Here is a 14,847-nt window from a genome sequence, read left to right as displayed (position 1 = left end):
GTTTTTCTAAATTTTTGATAGTCGAAGGAACATCCTTACACATGCTTTTGTGTACTTGCGTAAGCACTTGTTGAGTATTATACTGCACAACCGCAATTCTAGCATTGTAAGAACCTCGTAAACCAAAATTAAGGCGCTTTCCACCTATTTTCTTTGCAGATTATTGAATTAAAAAGCTTCTGCAGAATTGTTTGTCCAATTTACAACAAACTATCGGAATAAGCACTCAAATATTTGACAGCACTTTCAATTTTGTCATATAAACCGTGGAATTTTAAATATGGTACATAATTTTGTATTTTCTCACGGTTTTCTTCACATCTACGGCCACGTTGATTACATCTTTTATGTTCACCAAAAATATGGCTAGGAATGTTTAAAATATCTTTTTGTAATTCCATAGCTTTGTCATGATGAGGTAATTTTTCCTCTCTTCGTAAAGCGGCAGCTTCTAGTACTTCTTTCCGTATTTTTAAAATGTTGTTTTTTACAACATTTCGTAGCTGTACAAAGCCACGTTTTCTGTACTGTTTTAGCTGAACTGTACCTGCAACGAGCTTCAACTTTTTGCACAAGTTGCGAAGCAAATGATTAGTACATTCTACTTTTTTTACGGTCACCATTTGTCCGCGATACGGTGCGTTATTTAATATGGCTGATATACACTGCTGTCGCCATCAGCAATAATTGTTTTTATATATCAGTCCATGCATTTCAAGGCTATTTTTAAAGCCTTCTACAATGGCGTCACTTTCCATACTTGTAGAGCTAGCGTTGCGGTCAAAATTTTTATAACATTTGTGACTGCGTGACTCGAGTCCATTTCGCTCCGCTCTGTCACACACCGCACAAAATTTGTTGCGGATACCAATAAAGAGAACTTTTTTGTGCGGTAACCAATTATGGCACCAACACCGGAAAGTGAATCGTAAGCGTTGCCGTACGACCTCTTCATCCAACTACCATCCGCTACAACGGTTATATATGGAATGCCATTTATAGTTTCATTCCTTTCGAGGGCGAGTTGTTTTTCTACTTCGCCTGCCATTTTCATACTTTCTGTAGCTGTTTTTTTGAAAATCATCGACTAGATTTTCGCGATGTTTTATATAAGTCTTTTCAGACATGCAAGGAATATTTATACCTGCACAGAACTCTTCCAGTTGGGCATAACCATTTCCAACTGTTATAGTTGTAGCTACAGCAGCTTGGTTGAGATCCAACTTTTCAGGTTCTCTGGATTCTGACCATATATTGTCTTCATAGTTGCACATTTGACATTTGAAGAAATATTGTGTCATCAACCTTTCACGATGAGATTTTATGAGTTTCCAATCTTTAAATTGGCACTCTATTCCTCGTGCATGATTATTAAATGTTCTGTGTATCTCTGTCCATATAAAAGAGAAATCGACAATACTGCGGCCTTTGGGCATGCATTCTTGGATACGATTTGTTTCTAAAAAGCCTTTATTATTGATAACGAGATTTTCGTTATCTCGCTATGTACAACTTTTCTATATACATACCTGGTACGTTGCTTTTTATATCTTCGTATTGCATTACTTTGGTACTGATGTTTGAATCCATCTTGTCTGATGATTCCATCGATTCAACAAACTTGATGGATTCATTTTCAATACCATTAGTAAGCTTAGACGCAGACTTACAACCACGCAGATTTTCAACTCGCTGTAGGTTTAGCATTTGTCGCCTAGAAAAAAATAATCATATAATATTTATACGCATTTCAAACGTCATATCAAACATTATATACTCATTATTCCTTTCAATTTTCAAAAGAAAACTTAAAAAAGATACAATCTTGAAAGTGAGAACAGTTTTTTTCTTATTTTATTGTCAACAAATTATCATATACATTACAATATTATGTTGAAAGTAACCTTGAAAAGTAAATATAACCAGTACATGATATACTTTTCTGGCATTATTGTTACGAACCAGCCCACGTCAGAATAGACGCCTCTGGCATTATTATTATCACCAGCCCACGTCAGAATAGACGCCTCTGGCATTATTATTATCACCAGCCCACATTGAAGTATGTCTCTGGCATCAATTACTATTAACTAATTATTACGATTAACTAACTGTGTAACTACTATTTATATAAAGTGTTATTTTCATCAATAAATAAGAAAAAAACTGTTCTTCATATTTTACTTTAATATGTCATGGATGAACTGGCGGTACACGTTTCTTTTTATCGAAATATAAGATTAATTTAAAAAATTTGTTATTTGCTAAAGAAAAATCACAGAAAAAAAAACCGTTAACTTCACTTTCAATATTTTATACAGGGTGTCCCATTTTAAAAGCTCCACTACATTATTTCTTTAGCAAAGCACTTAAGAAAAAAAAGTTTCAAACAAAAGTTGTTTGGTTCGAAGGGGACACAAGATGGTGATATTAGTTTGACCCTGAAGAGTCACTTGAAGGTCACATGAAGATCACCTTGAATTTCTTAAATGGAACACTCTATATATTTTTGCATATTTTTGTACTTTATCTCGAGAGCTTTCCAAAACACTATAATTAAGTATTTTTTTTATTAAGTACTCTTCGAGGTATAAGGCTTGAAATATTTTCTTATTTTTTTATATAAACCATAAAATTTTATATAAACCATAAAATATCTAGAAAAATATTCATTTTTCGATTATCTTACCTTAATACTTTTATGCATAGAACAATGTGAGGAATCAATTGGTGTAAAGAAAACACATAATAGTTTCAAAAAAAATCTGTAATTTGCAATTAACAATTACATATCTTTTCTTCAAAACAACTGTTTTTTATTTACACTAATTGATTCCTCACGTTGTACACAAAATTATTAAGGCAAAATAATCGAAAAATGAATATTCTATTAAATATTTTTTTATTTATGTAGAATTAAGAAATTATTTAAGCCTCATAACTCGAAAAGTGCTCGATGAATTAATACTTTATTACAGTGTTTTGGGAAGCTCTAGAGATGAGCTACAAGAATATGTAAAAATATATAGGGTATTTCATTTTAAAAAATTAAAGTGACCTTCGCGTGACCCTCAAATGAGTCTTCAAGGTCAAACCAATGGTACCATCTTATGGCCCTTTTGAAACCAAACAACTTTTGTCCTAAATATTTGTCTCTCCGGGGCTTGGTTTTCGAGATATTCGACTGAATGGATTAAAATGAACCACCCTGTATATAGTGTGTCCCAAAAGTTCGGCAACGGTCAAATATATCGTAAAATATGAATTTTCTTGAAAAATGTTTCAAACAAAAGTTGTAAGGTTCGGAGGGGGACATAAGATGGTACCATTGGTTTGACCTTGAAGAGTTATTTGAAGGTCACATAAAGGTCACCTTCAATTTCTAAAATGGAACCTACTATTTTTCATTGCATATTCTTGTAGCTTATCTCAAGAACTCTCCAAAACACTATAATTAAGTACCTTTTTGTTAAATATTTTTTGAGTTATAAGGCTTGAAATAATATCTTAATTTTACATAAATCGTAATATATCTAGTAAAATATTCATTTTTCGATTATCTTGCCTTGATACTTTTATGTACAAAATAATGAGAGAAATCAATTGGTGTAAAAAAAAAACACAGTTGTTTAAAAAAAAAAAAATAAATTTGCAATTAACAATTACATATTTTTTCTTTGGAACAACTGTGTGTTTTTTTTACACCAATTGATTTCTCTCATTATTTTGTACATAAAAGTTTTAAGGCAAGATAATCGAAAAATGAATATTTTACTAGATATATTACGATTTATGTAAAATTAAGATATTATTTCAAGCCTCATAACTCGAAAAGTACTTAACGAAAAGGTACTTAATTATAGTGTTTTGGAGAGCTCTTGAGATAAGCTACAAGAATATGCAATGAAAAATAGTAGGTTCCATTTTAGAAATTGGAGGTGACCTTTATGTGACCTTCAAATAACTCTTCAAGGTCAAACCAATGGTACTATCTTATGTCCCCCTCCGAATCCTACAACTTTTGTTTGAAACATTTTTTAAGAAAATTCATATTTTACGATATATTTGACCGTTGCCGAACTTTTAGGACACACTGTATGTATACACACACACACACACGTATATACATACATACATACATACATAGATACATACATACATATATGGACAGAATAGTAATGGTTGCAGCACTTTTATTATAAAATTTAGGATTACAAGTTAGTAATCATATATCGTATATCGATATATTAAATATCGAAACTTGCTTATATACAGAATGTCCCAAAACTCATAATCAATCTTTCAAAGACAGATTCCTGGAATCATCTGAAGACGATTTTTCCTCAATGAAAATGTCGAGGCACTAATAATTTTCGAATTATAAGTGATTGGAATTAAGGGATTTTCCGTAAATTAAGCTTTGCAAAAATAAAATATTAACAAAACCACATTCTTCAATTAATTTTAAATAGAATTTACTTTATATAGTTGAGTTTTAATTAAAGGCTTAATTGCAAAGATATATGATGAAAAAGATAAGGAACACGCAAAAAATGATGGCCTTTATTGACATTTTTGCTGAGGAAAAATCGTCTCCAAATGATACCAGGAATCTGTCTTTGTAAGATTGATTATGAGTTTTGGGACACCCTATATGTATATATATATGTATATATATATATATATATATATATATCTTATGATTTTTAAAAATATTTTTAATTTACAAAATTAAAGTTTTATTAATTAAACTATATATATAATATTAAAAATTATAATTGACTTAATAATTTATATATATTTATGTATAATTATTTTGAGAAGTTCAATTTTTATATATAAATTTACAATATATTGGTAGTTTCTAATAATATTTAAAATAATAGTTTCGAATATTTCTATAATTATGTATTTAATTTGTAAAATAATAAATTGAAAATTATTTATAGTTTATTATTAAATTTTTATACTTTGTGAAAGGACTTTAGAGTTACCTATAATTTATTTTAATTTAATTTTATATCATGGTAATGAGTTGTATTATTTTTTTAATTTTAGAAAGTTTTAGATAGAACATATGTATGATAAAATTATTTTTTTTATGAATTTTATGATTTATAGTAAAAAAATTATATTTCATTACAATCTTTATTTTTTAATAAGATTGATCTTTTTTTTTAAATTTATATTTACGGATTTAATTTGAATTGGAGTAAGTTTTTTATGAAAATTTGATTTTTATTCAAAAAATAATTTTATCATGCATATGTTCTATTTAAAACTTTCTAAAATTAAAAAAATAATACAACTTATTACCATGATATCGAATTATATTAAAACTAATAAAGGTAACTCTAAAGTCCTTTCACAAACTATAAAAATTAAATAATAAACTATAAATACTTCTCAATTTATTATTCTATAAATTAAATATATAATAATAGAAATATTCAAAATTATTATTTCAAATATTGTATTATCAAAACTACCAATATAAATTTATATATAAAAATTAAACTTATAAAAGTAATTATACATAAATATATATAAATTATTAAGTCAATTATAATTTTTAATGTTATACAATTTAATTAATAAAACTTTAATTTTGTTAATTAAAAATAATAAAATATTTTTAAATTAAAAATAATAAGATATTTTTAAAAATTATAAGATATATATTATATATATATATATATATATATATATATATATGCAAGTTTTGATATTTGATATATCGATACACAATATATGATTACTTATTTGTACCTAAATTTTATAATAGAAGTGCAACCATAACTATTCTGCCTACAAGCTTTTATAATTATGCAAAACATACCTTTTTGCCCATCCTTTTTTTCGAGAAAGTCGGAGGCGGGAAGGATATTTGTTTTTTAAATCTTCTTTCATTTCGTATTTATTGCTGTAAGAGAATAAAATTAATAATAAATTTAAAATAATAATTTTTTTGAAATACTGTGTGGGCGATTAAAATTAAACGCCCTGTACATAATTATAATATTTCGTAATATCACAAAAAAAATTAGCAATACTTACGAATAAAATTATACAATTACTGAATTGTCTAATTATACAATGTTGTTCGTTGGCTTCTTCGTCACACGACACATATATATGTTACACGTGACAACGTCGGATCGTGCACGTGATAAGCGAGTGTCCGAAACAAGTGCGAACGTGTCTGGAAGATAACTGCAGTGCGCAGTAATATTCCATCCGTCGCACGATGAATACACGTAAGTACACGCTCGTATAAACATTATATTGCTTTATTAGTAGTACTTTTATCAGTAGATACTTTTTATTAGTATAGAAATTTATTAGCTGTTATAATAGTATCATTAGAAACAGTATAAATAACCACGTAAATTGTAACAATATTTGTTGGTTAAGTACAGTAATAGTAATAAGACAGTAATTAAAAACTATTTTATAAAATAATCTGTTTAATAGACACATATACGTAAATATTAATTAATGTATATTTGTTTCAGGAAGAAGTGAACCAATGGAGAGAGTTAAAAATGTTCTCTCTCCGAAGTCTTGCGAAGTCTGAGATAAATCTCCGCAAATCCACTTATAAGACGGTGCCAAAAGCAACGGCGACGATGCAAAAGGTTACGCAAAAGTCAACGGAGTCAAAGACACCAGAGTCAACTAAATACGACGACGACAATACGACAATGCAAAGAGCTAGTGTTTCAGAGTCGATGTCATCAGGGGCAACGACGTATGAAATAAAGGAAAATATACATACAAATATGAAAGTAAGTAACTGCATATTTAATTATTGCATATTTTTCCTTTTACTGCATGCAGATCATAAACAGATTAACATAGACTGCTCATAAGGTAGCGAAGAGTGTCCTCCTGAGAGAAAAAGATGATAGCATGAAGTTTATTTGTGTTTCTATCTTTTTCTGGTGTACGCGTGTTGCAATTTCAAGTTAAAAGTCAATAACTTGAAATTGCATCACGCATGTGTCAGAAAAAGACAGATACACAAATTAATTAATGCTATCCTTTTCTCTCAGGAGGATATTCTTCGCTACCTTATAAACAATCTATGTAAATATGTCTATGATGCAGGTATAAATAATACTTGGATTTTTAAAATTTGTGAGAAAAGAGAATATGATAGAGAGAATATTATATTAGAGATGTCCAAACTTTTATTAAAATATTGATAGGTATAGTCTCTCAGTTCTAAATATTTAAAAATATAATTAGAATATATTTATTATAATATTTATCTGTTATTATTTGTAATCTGAAAATCTATTGTAATTATAACATTTTTCATTTATTCTTGTAATTCATATTTATTTTTCATTACTAATTTGATATATGACGCTAAGACATTTTATGTTTTTAGACTATAAAAACGTATTTTCTTGTCTTATTCTTGTCTTTCTATTGTCTTATTTTATATTTTATATTTCAGAGAATTAATCAAGTCGTGCGTCGGGAAGTCGCCAAGGAAAGGAAGAAATTAAAAAAAGAAGAATATCAAAGACGCAAAGCGCAATACAGGACACGTATTCCTGCACCACCTGTGTATGTGGCACCATCGCCAATACCATCGTTTTACTACCGAGTTACGCACCATCGGCTTATGCAGCGCCGTTTATGTGCGCACCACCGCCTTTTGCTGCACTGGCTCACCCACAACCACCGCCTTACGGAGCACCGACTCATCCGCAACCACCGCCTTACGGAACGCCTTCGAACGTAATATTTTCTTCTCCTTACGCGCATATGTATAGACCTTTTTAAAATCGATTTTTGCGTTTAAATTTTACTAGAAAAAAATTTTAAATTTCATTTTATGGATTTTTTTATGGATAAACTTTTATTGCTAACATATTTTGATAAAAAAATAATTATTTTTCAGTTGCATTTTTCTTCTAAAATTTACAATTTTGGCTAGTCTTTTAACTTGAAATTGCATCTACAGATTAATCATTTTGACGAATATAAATATGATATAAATCACAATTTTCTTTCAAATAATTTTCTGTCTGACTTGCTGTTCTTTAAACACATATTTAAATTGCGCGATTGTTTCATCTATATGCACGACTTGATTAATTTTCTGAAATACAATAAGAACATACGTTTTTATAGTCTAAAAACATAAAATGTCTTAGCGTCATATATCAAATTAGTAATGAAAAATAAATATGAATTAAAAGAATAAATGAAAAATGTTATAATTACAATAGATGTTCAGATTACAAATAATAACAGATAAATATTATAGTAAATATATTCTAATTATATTTTTAAATATTTAGAACTGAGAGACTATACCTATCAATATTTTAATAAAAGTTTGGACATCTCTAATATAATATTCTCTCTATCATATTCTCTTTTCTCACAAATTTTAAAAATCCAAGTATTATTTATACCTGCATCATAGACATATTTACATAGACTGTTCATAAGATAGCGAAGAATATCCTCCTGAGAGAAAAGGATAGCATTAATTAATTTGTGTTTCTGTCTTTTTCTGACACACATGCGTGATGCAATTTCAAGTTATTGACTTTTAACTTGAAATTGCATCACGCGTACACCAGAAAAAGATAGAAATACAAATAAACTTCATGCTATCATCTTTTTCTCTCAGGAGGACACTCTTCGCTACCTTATGAGCAGTCTATGTTATGTCTATGATCTGCATGCAGTAAAAAGAAAAGTATGCAATAATTAAATATGCAGTTACTTACTTTCATATTTGTATGTACATTTTCTTTTATTTCATACATCGTTTTCTTTTATTTCATACGTCGCCCCTGATGACATCGACTCTGTAACACTAGCTCTTTGCAATCGCCGTCGTATTTAGTTGATGCTGTCTTAGCCTCTTATATGCATACATATGTAAATGTGTATATATGTATTGCTACACATATTTTAGTACTGCCATATGTTGGGTAGCAGAGTCCGCATCGGTGGAACTTTTAAATCTACGCCGATGGGTGCTGGGACTGTCACTTTGGGTGGCAGAGTCCGCATCGGTGGAACTTTTAAAACTACGCCGGTGGGTGCTGGGACTGTCACTCTTGGGTGGCAGAGTCCGCATCGGTGGAACTTTTAAAACTACGCCGGTGGGTGCTGGGACTGTCACTCTTGGGTGGCAGAGTCCGCATCGGTGGAACTTTTAAAACTACGCCGGTGGCAGTACTAAAATATGTGTAGCAATACATATATATTTACATTGTGCTGTATTATCACTAGTACATGTATAAAAAAAAACACAGCCTTTTTCTTATAATCATTAAATTAGCGATTAAATATTTCTATTGTTTTTAGATAAAAGTAAAACAAAATAGTTTGCCTGCATTGATCGCGTTCAGCAGAGAAAATTGTTGTCATATTCTTTCGATGTTCGACGTTGATTGTTAGATTTGAAAGAAACCGATTACGTTGAATTGCTACTAAGCGATTTTTCTCTGCTGAATTCATTCATAATACAATACTATAAAATAGTGATCAAAAGAAAAAGAGAGACGCTAATTCATTTTATTTTAAATAATAGGAACAAATAAAATTTACAAATCAACCTAATGCATTTATATGTATAATTCGAGTCAACTTATAATAAACTTATAATAAATATAGTAAAAGAGAATAAATGGTGACATAATGCAGGAAAAGTGCAACTGAAAGAAACATACATAAAACAAGATTATTCATAAAAAAAAGTCATTGATATTTAGATGATGATCTTTGGGATCATGATCTTAAGAATTAATAATAATATTAGTTTATAATTATATAACTAAACAGAATAAAAGATTTAGTACGAATATTAAATAAATGAAGCACTTCTTCCTTTTCTGTAAAAAAAAGAAGAAATGAAAAAGAAGAATTTCATGAAAAAATGAATGTTGAAAAAACTACAAAGTATTGTATGCGATATTATGTTTAGTTTCATTACCGTATAAATTTTTATTTTCGTTTCATTACTTTATTAAATTTTTATTTTGATATTTGTCATTTCTCCATTATCTGTATGATTTAAATATAATTTTTACTGTGCCATATATAAAATGTTTATTTTTTCATAATAAAGATTTAGATAAGTTATTATAAGTAATTATTACTTATAATATTTTGCAGTCCTTTTGTTTTCTTTAAAAATTCTAAATCTTTATTATGAAAAAATAAACATTTTATATATGGCTGGTATTTAATGTACGGTGCGTTATTCTGTACAAGTACAATAAAAATTATATTTAATTTTATAAGTAATTATAAGTTATATAAATAAGTAATTTTACGTTATTATAAGTAATTATATAATAATTACTTATAATAACTCACAATATAATACTTTGCAGTCTTTTTGTTTTCTTTAAAATTCTAAATCTTCATTATGAAAAAATAAACATTTTATATATGGCTAGTGTTTAATGTACTATGCGTTATTTTGTACAAATACAGTAAAAATTATATTTAATTTTATAAATAATTATAAGTTATATAAATAAGTAATTGTAAGTTATTATAAGTAATTATATAATTACTTATAATAATGTATAATATTTTGCAGTCTTTTTGTTTTCTTTAAAAATTCTAAATCTTCATTATGAAAAAATAAACATTTTTATGGCTAGTGTTTAATGTACGATGCGTTATTTTGTACAAATACAGTAAAAATTATATTTAATTTATAAATAATTATAAGTTATATAAATAAGTAATTGTAAGTTATTATAAGTAATTATATAATTACTTATAATAATGTATAATATTTTGCAGTCTTTTTGTTTTCTTTAAAAATTCTAAATCTTCATTATGAAAAAAATAAACTTTTTATATATGGTTAGTGTTTAATGTAGAGTGTTATTCTGTACAAGTACAGTAAAAATTGTGTTTAATTTTATAAGTAATTATAAGTTATATAAATAAGTAGTTATAAGTTTTTATAAGTAATATAATAATTACTTATAAATAATAACTTATATACTGGTACTAATATACAATAACAACTTTGTATATATTGAAATATATGCATATATATAATATATGAATAAATATATTGTGTAAATAATTATAAAGATACACAAAGCATATTCTTTTCTCCCTATCTTTGTCTCCATATCTCCTAAATATAAAAACACTCCTCAATATAGAAACACTAATATTATTAATAATAATTAAAATATTTTGAAAAAAAATAAAAATAGTATAATAATAATTATAATTATTCTTTCATGTTTATGTTAAATATTATTTATTAAAATTAATGCTTTTTCATTTCAATTTCATCCTTATGTTATATATTATTTATTAAAATTAATGTTTTTTCATTTTCAAATTCAAGTTTATATTAAATATTATTATTTAAATTATTGTTTTTTCATTTTCAAATTTTTCTTTATGTTAAATATTATTTAAAATTAAAATATACTTATTCAAAATATTCTTATTATCAATTAAAATATACTTATTTTTCAAATGTAGAACTACGTTCAATTATATGTGCATACGTATATACAAGATCACAAGTGATGTATTGATTTATGTCGATTGTTGTGAACAAATAATCTAGTTGTTTATTGTTCAATATAACTTATACAAATAGAGAGAGAGAGATGGAGATGGAGATGGAACATCTTCTATCGTAATATCCTGGAACTAATTTGTTGCTATTTTTTACTCCACTTTACCTACACTCACGCATACATACACACGAATCGTTCTACATACTATACTTTTATATTTAACTTCTAATTTCGATTTCAAAGGTTCAACAATGTTTTTTCGTATAATTCGATCCAAGCAAACTTGTTTTTACGTTCATACAAACTATATAGCTTTTATATGAAGTACATATTATGACGAGTTGACAGTTCGTCTACAATTCGAGACGCCATATTAGGATAAAATGGATAAGGAAAACTGTAATTTTATAATTATTTCTCGTTTTTCATATAAAATCGGAGTTTCCTAGGATTATTTATGTATGTATTGCAATCCTACATAAATATTTTCAATTCTGGTCAAATTATTGCGACAAAAGACCAGAACTACGAAAATGGTAATTTTGTCGATAATACAGTCGAGTACAGCATCCCCTTAACTGCGTATCTCGCAATTTCCTCCGAGCGTACTCGAAGTCGATAACCAGAAATAAGACGCGCCATTAGTTACGCAATAAGCGAAAAGATATTAGTTTCGCGAGGAGAGATCTCGCATACGATTGGCGGACGATACCGGCGAAGTTCGATAGCCGGCGGCGGTCGGAGATTTTTCCGCCTTTTTCTGCGACGCTTGCACTTAAATTTTTCTGGCAATCGGGGCGATGTGACAATGTCGTGTCACACCCCCCGATACCTTCAACAGCGTGAGAATTAATTATCTTCTCGGACCAAGGTACTAAGGAAGGCGGGCGACAGTCCCGCACCGTGCCTCCTTCGATAGCGCAATATTTGCCAGGAATTTCCTGACCTCAGATCTCGATACTTAGAATCGTGCGATACCCGCACACCGCGACAATTTCGAGGAATTAAGTTTCTTTTTGAGAGACGAACAACTTGCACGCACACAATGGACGCGACAATAATACGCCGTTTCACGCAATATTCACGAACGACGACGATACTACACGGAGACTCATTAATCACGACCAATTACGTTCCACAGACTCGCTCTGAGACATATTTCAGAGGTGCGAGACGCGGCTTCGACAACCAAACGACAGCCCGTGCGAACTACGCATCGCTCGGCGATTTACGACGCACGCGGTCGATACCCAACGGTCGAATGCTACGCGTATTACGCACCCTGACACCCGGAGAGAGACGAGAATTACCCTACGATACGCACTTCCGTCGCCAGTGTCCGCGCTTCCTCGGTCGCTTTATCTCCGGTCGCCCGAAATCACAAAATTCAACCGACTCAGCAGAAGGCTCGAGCGGTCGCGATAAACACCGTAAAGCGACGGCGATAGAACGGCCGGCGAGCGGACACAATTAATTACGCGGTGCACAATAATTCGTGGGCAACCTCACGACGGAGCTCCTCCTATCTGCGGGGATGATCTCGGCCTCGTCCTCGGTGGTTCGTCTCGTCCCAAGCGCACAAACATAAGACCAATACTTGTGGACTGTTTCAGTCGAGCGGTCGCGACAAAGTGATCCCTGGATCTCGCGATCCAGGGTCGATAGCGGGTCGCTGGCCGCGCAGGGGGATGCGCGGACCCCGGCCAATTAGCGGCCGAACGCGCGAGGTCCTGGCGCCTCGCGCGCCACGCGAGGTATTTGCGCCCCGTGCGAAATAGCGCCAAGCTTGAACGCTGCCGCGGGCCCTTGTTCGGCCCGGGTCCTTTCCTCGCCGATCCTCTCTTGGAGGATGGTTGTCGTATCGGCTGGTCGTTCCCGGCTGTCGAGGAGAGACAATGCTGCTCTCTCTGTTCGGATTTCTGATGCCGGGTTCTCGGGGTCAGGCTCCTCCGTTCTTCCGAATTTCCCTCGGCTGTCGTGTTTAGCGGTGCGCGGGAGGCGATGCTGCTTCTCTTTCTGTTTCGGTGGTGAGGTGCCTCAATCCAGGCTCGACACAAATAAAATACAAAAAAAAGAATTAATATTACACGCAATTATACCATTCGCTCGTCTCTCCGGGGAGTACGGTAACTCTCTCTCTCTCTTGACCTTTGGCGCGGCCACTCGGCTCGCGCCCCGTCAAAATTGCCGGGGCGGATAGACGCGACGGGACGGCCACGTCACAAATATATATGTATATATGCATATACGTAAGTGTGCATATATTCTTTTTAACTTAATAAGTTTATTTATTAAAAGAATTATTTATAATGTATACGTAATAATGCTAATGAACTTTAATAATTGAATAATTATTAATAATATTCCTATGCATATATTTTGCATCTTTTTTATTTATGTATATGTTTATTTTGTTTAAAGTTTGACTTGTGAAAATAAATTAAGACATTTTTATTCATTACATTAATAAAAATTGAAGGAACAGCTTTATGCATGCTATATGCTCGGTGCTATGTTATTTTTCGAGTGCGCCTTTGGTCTTGAGACGGGTCCGCATTTCGGGTATAGGGGAGATATTTTAACCAAAGAATAGGGGAGTAAGAGGTACGCCAGAACAAATATTATTTTACGACGGTTCTAATAAGAGTTCCTGGTAATAATTTATTCATTTCGGAAATTTATATTCTTTTATTATTCATGATATATATATGGCAATGAACTAAAATGTTGTTTAAAATAATTTAATTCATTATTGTTTTAAAGGCACTTTCTCGCAATATTGTAGCAAAAATATTTTGAATTACTTTATTTTGTTTATAATAAATATGATATATATACCTATATATAATATATATATAATATATATATATATTTATTGTGTATATATACCTTATTAAATTATAATGACTTTATTTGTTGTAAATAATAAAGGGTATAGCGGATATAAGAAGAGTGATATTTGGGCCCCGCGCGTAATTCAGTCGTTATATAGGGCAACATATCCACCTAATAAGAAAGATAAATTTTTGTGCTAAGTTTAAACATTTTCAAAAGACCCCCCAAAATTTCAGATATGCAAGAAATATGATTTTTCATTAATTACTTTTTTTCTCCGTTAATTCTAGAAGTTAATCTTTACAAAAAATATCATGGTTATAATAAGGGCATCCATAATACAGTAGAACTTTAAATTTTTTTTGTTCGGTTCTGTGCTAAAAATTTCCTGTTTTAAAAGAATCTAAGAATTTTTAAATCGCATTATCTTTTTGATACTAAAATAGTGTCCATTTTTAAAAATGTTCAATGG

At 30.3% G+C, this 14,847-nt stretch overlaps 1 protein-coding gene across 1 annotated transcript; it reads left to right on the top strand.

The window, feature by feature from the left end:
* The first annotated feature begins 6,241 nt into the window (after window positions 1-6,241).
* Window positions 6,242-9,127, top strand: LOC112639421. The gene is made up of 4 exons (XM_025413253.1): window positions 6,242-6,257; window positions 6,516-6,788; window positions 7,466-7,618; window positions 8,948-9,127. The coding sequence occupies exons 2-4, from the start codon at window positions 6,546-6,548 to the stop codon at window positions 9,125-9,127; spliced, it is 576 nt and encodes a 191-aa protein (XP_025269038.1). The 5' UTR covers window positions 6,242-6,257; window positions 6,516-6,545.
* The last annotated feature ends 5,720 nt before the right edge of the window (window positions 9,128-14,847 follow it).

This window comes from Camponotus floridanus, unplaced genomic scaffold (assembly GCF_003227725.1).
Source record: "Camponotus floridanus strain SB8 unplaced genomic scaffold, Cflo_v7.5 scaffold631, whole genome shotgun sequence".
NCBI classification, from domain to species: domain Eukaryota; kingdom Metazoa; phylum Arthropoda; class Insecta; order Hymenoptera; family Formicidae; genus Camponotus; species Camponotus floridanus.
Note: the sequence above shows the minus strand (reverse complement) of the source record. Positions and strands in the feature narration are given on the sequence as shown.

What these genes read in the sequence shown, in the direction of transcription:
- LOC112639421 (XM_025413253.1), top strand. Translation starts at nt 6,546, where the DNA reads ATGTTCTCTCTCCGAAGTCTTGCGAAGTCTGAGATAAATCTCCGCAAA. An exon ending in ATATACATACAAATATGAAA is followed by an intron (nt 6,789 to 7,465) that starts GTAAGTAACTGC and finishes TTTATATTTCAG; the next exon opens with AGAATTAATCAAGTCGTGCG. An exon ending in TACCATCGTTTTACTACCGA is followed by an intron (nt 7,619 to 8,947) that starts GTTACGCACCAT and finishes CACATATTTTAG; the next exon opens with TACTGCCATATGTTGGGTAG.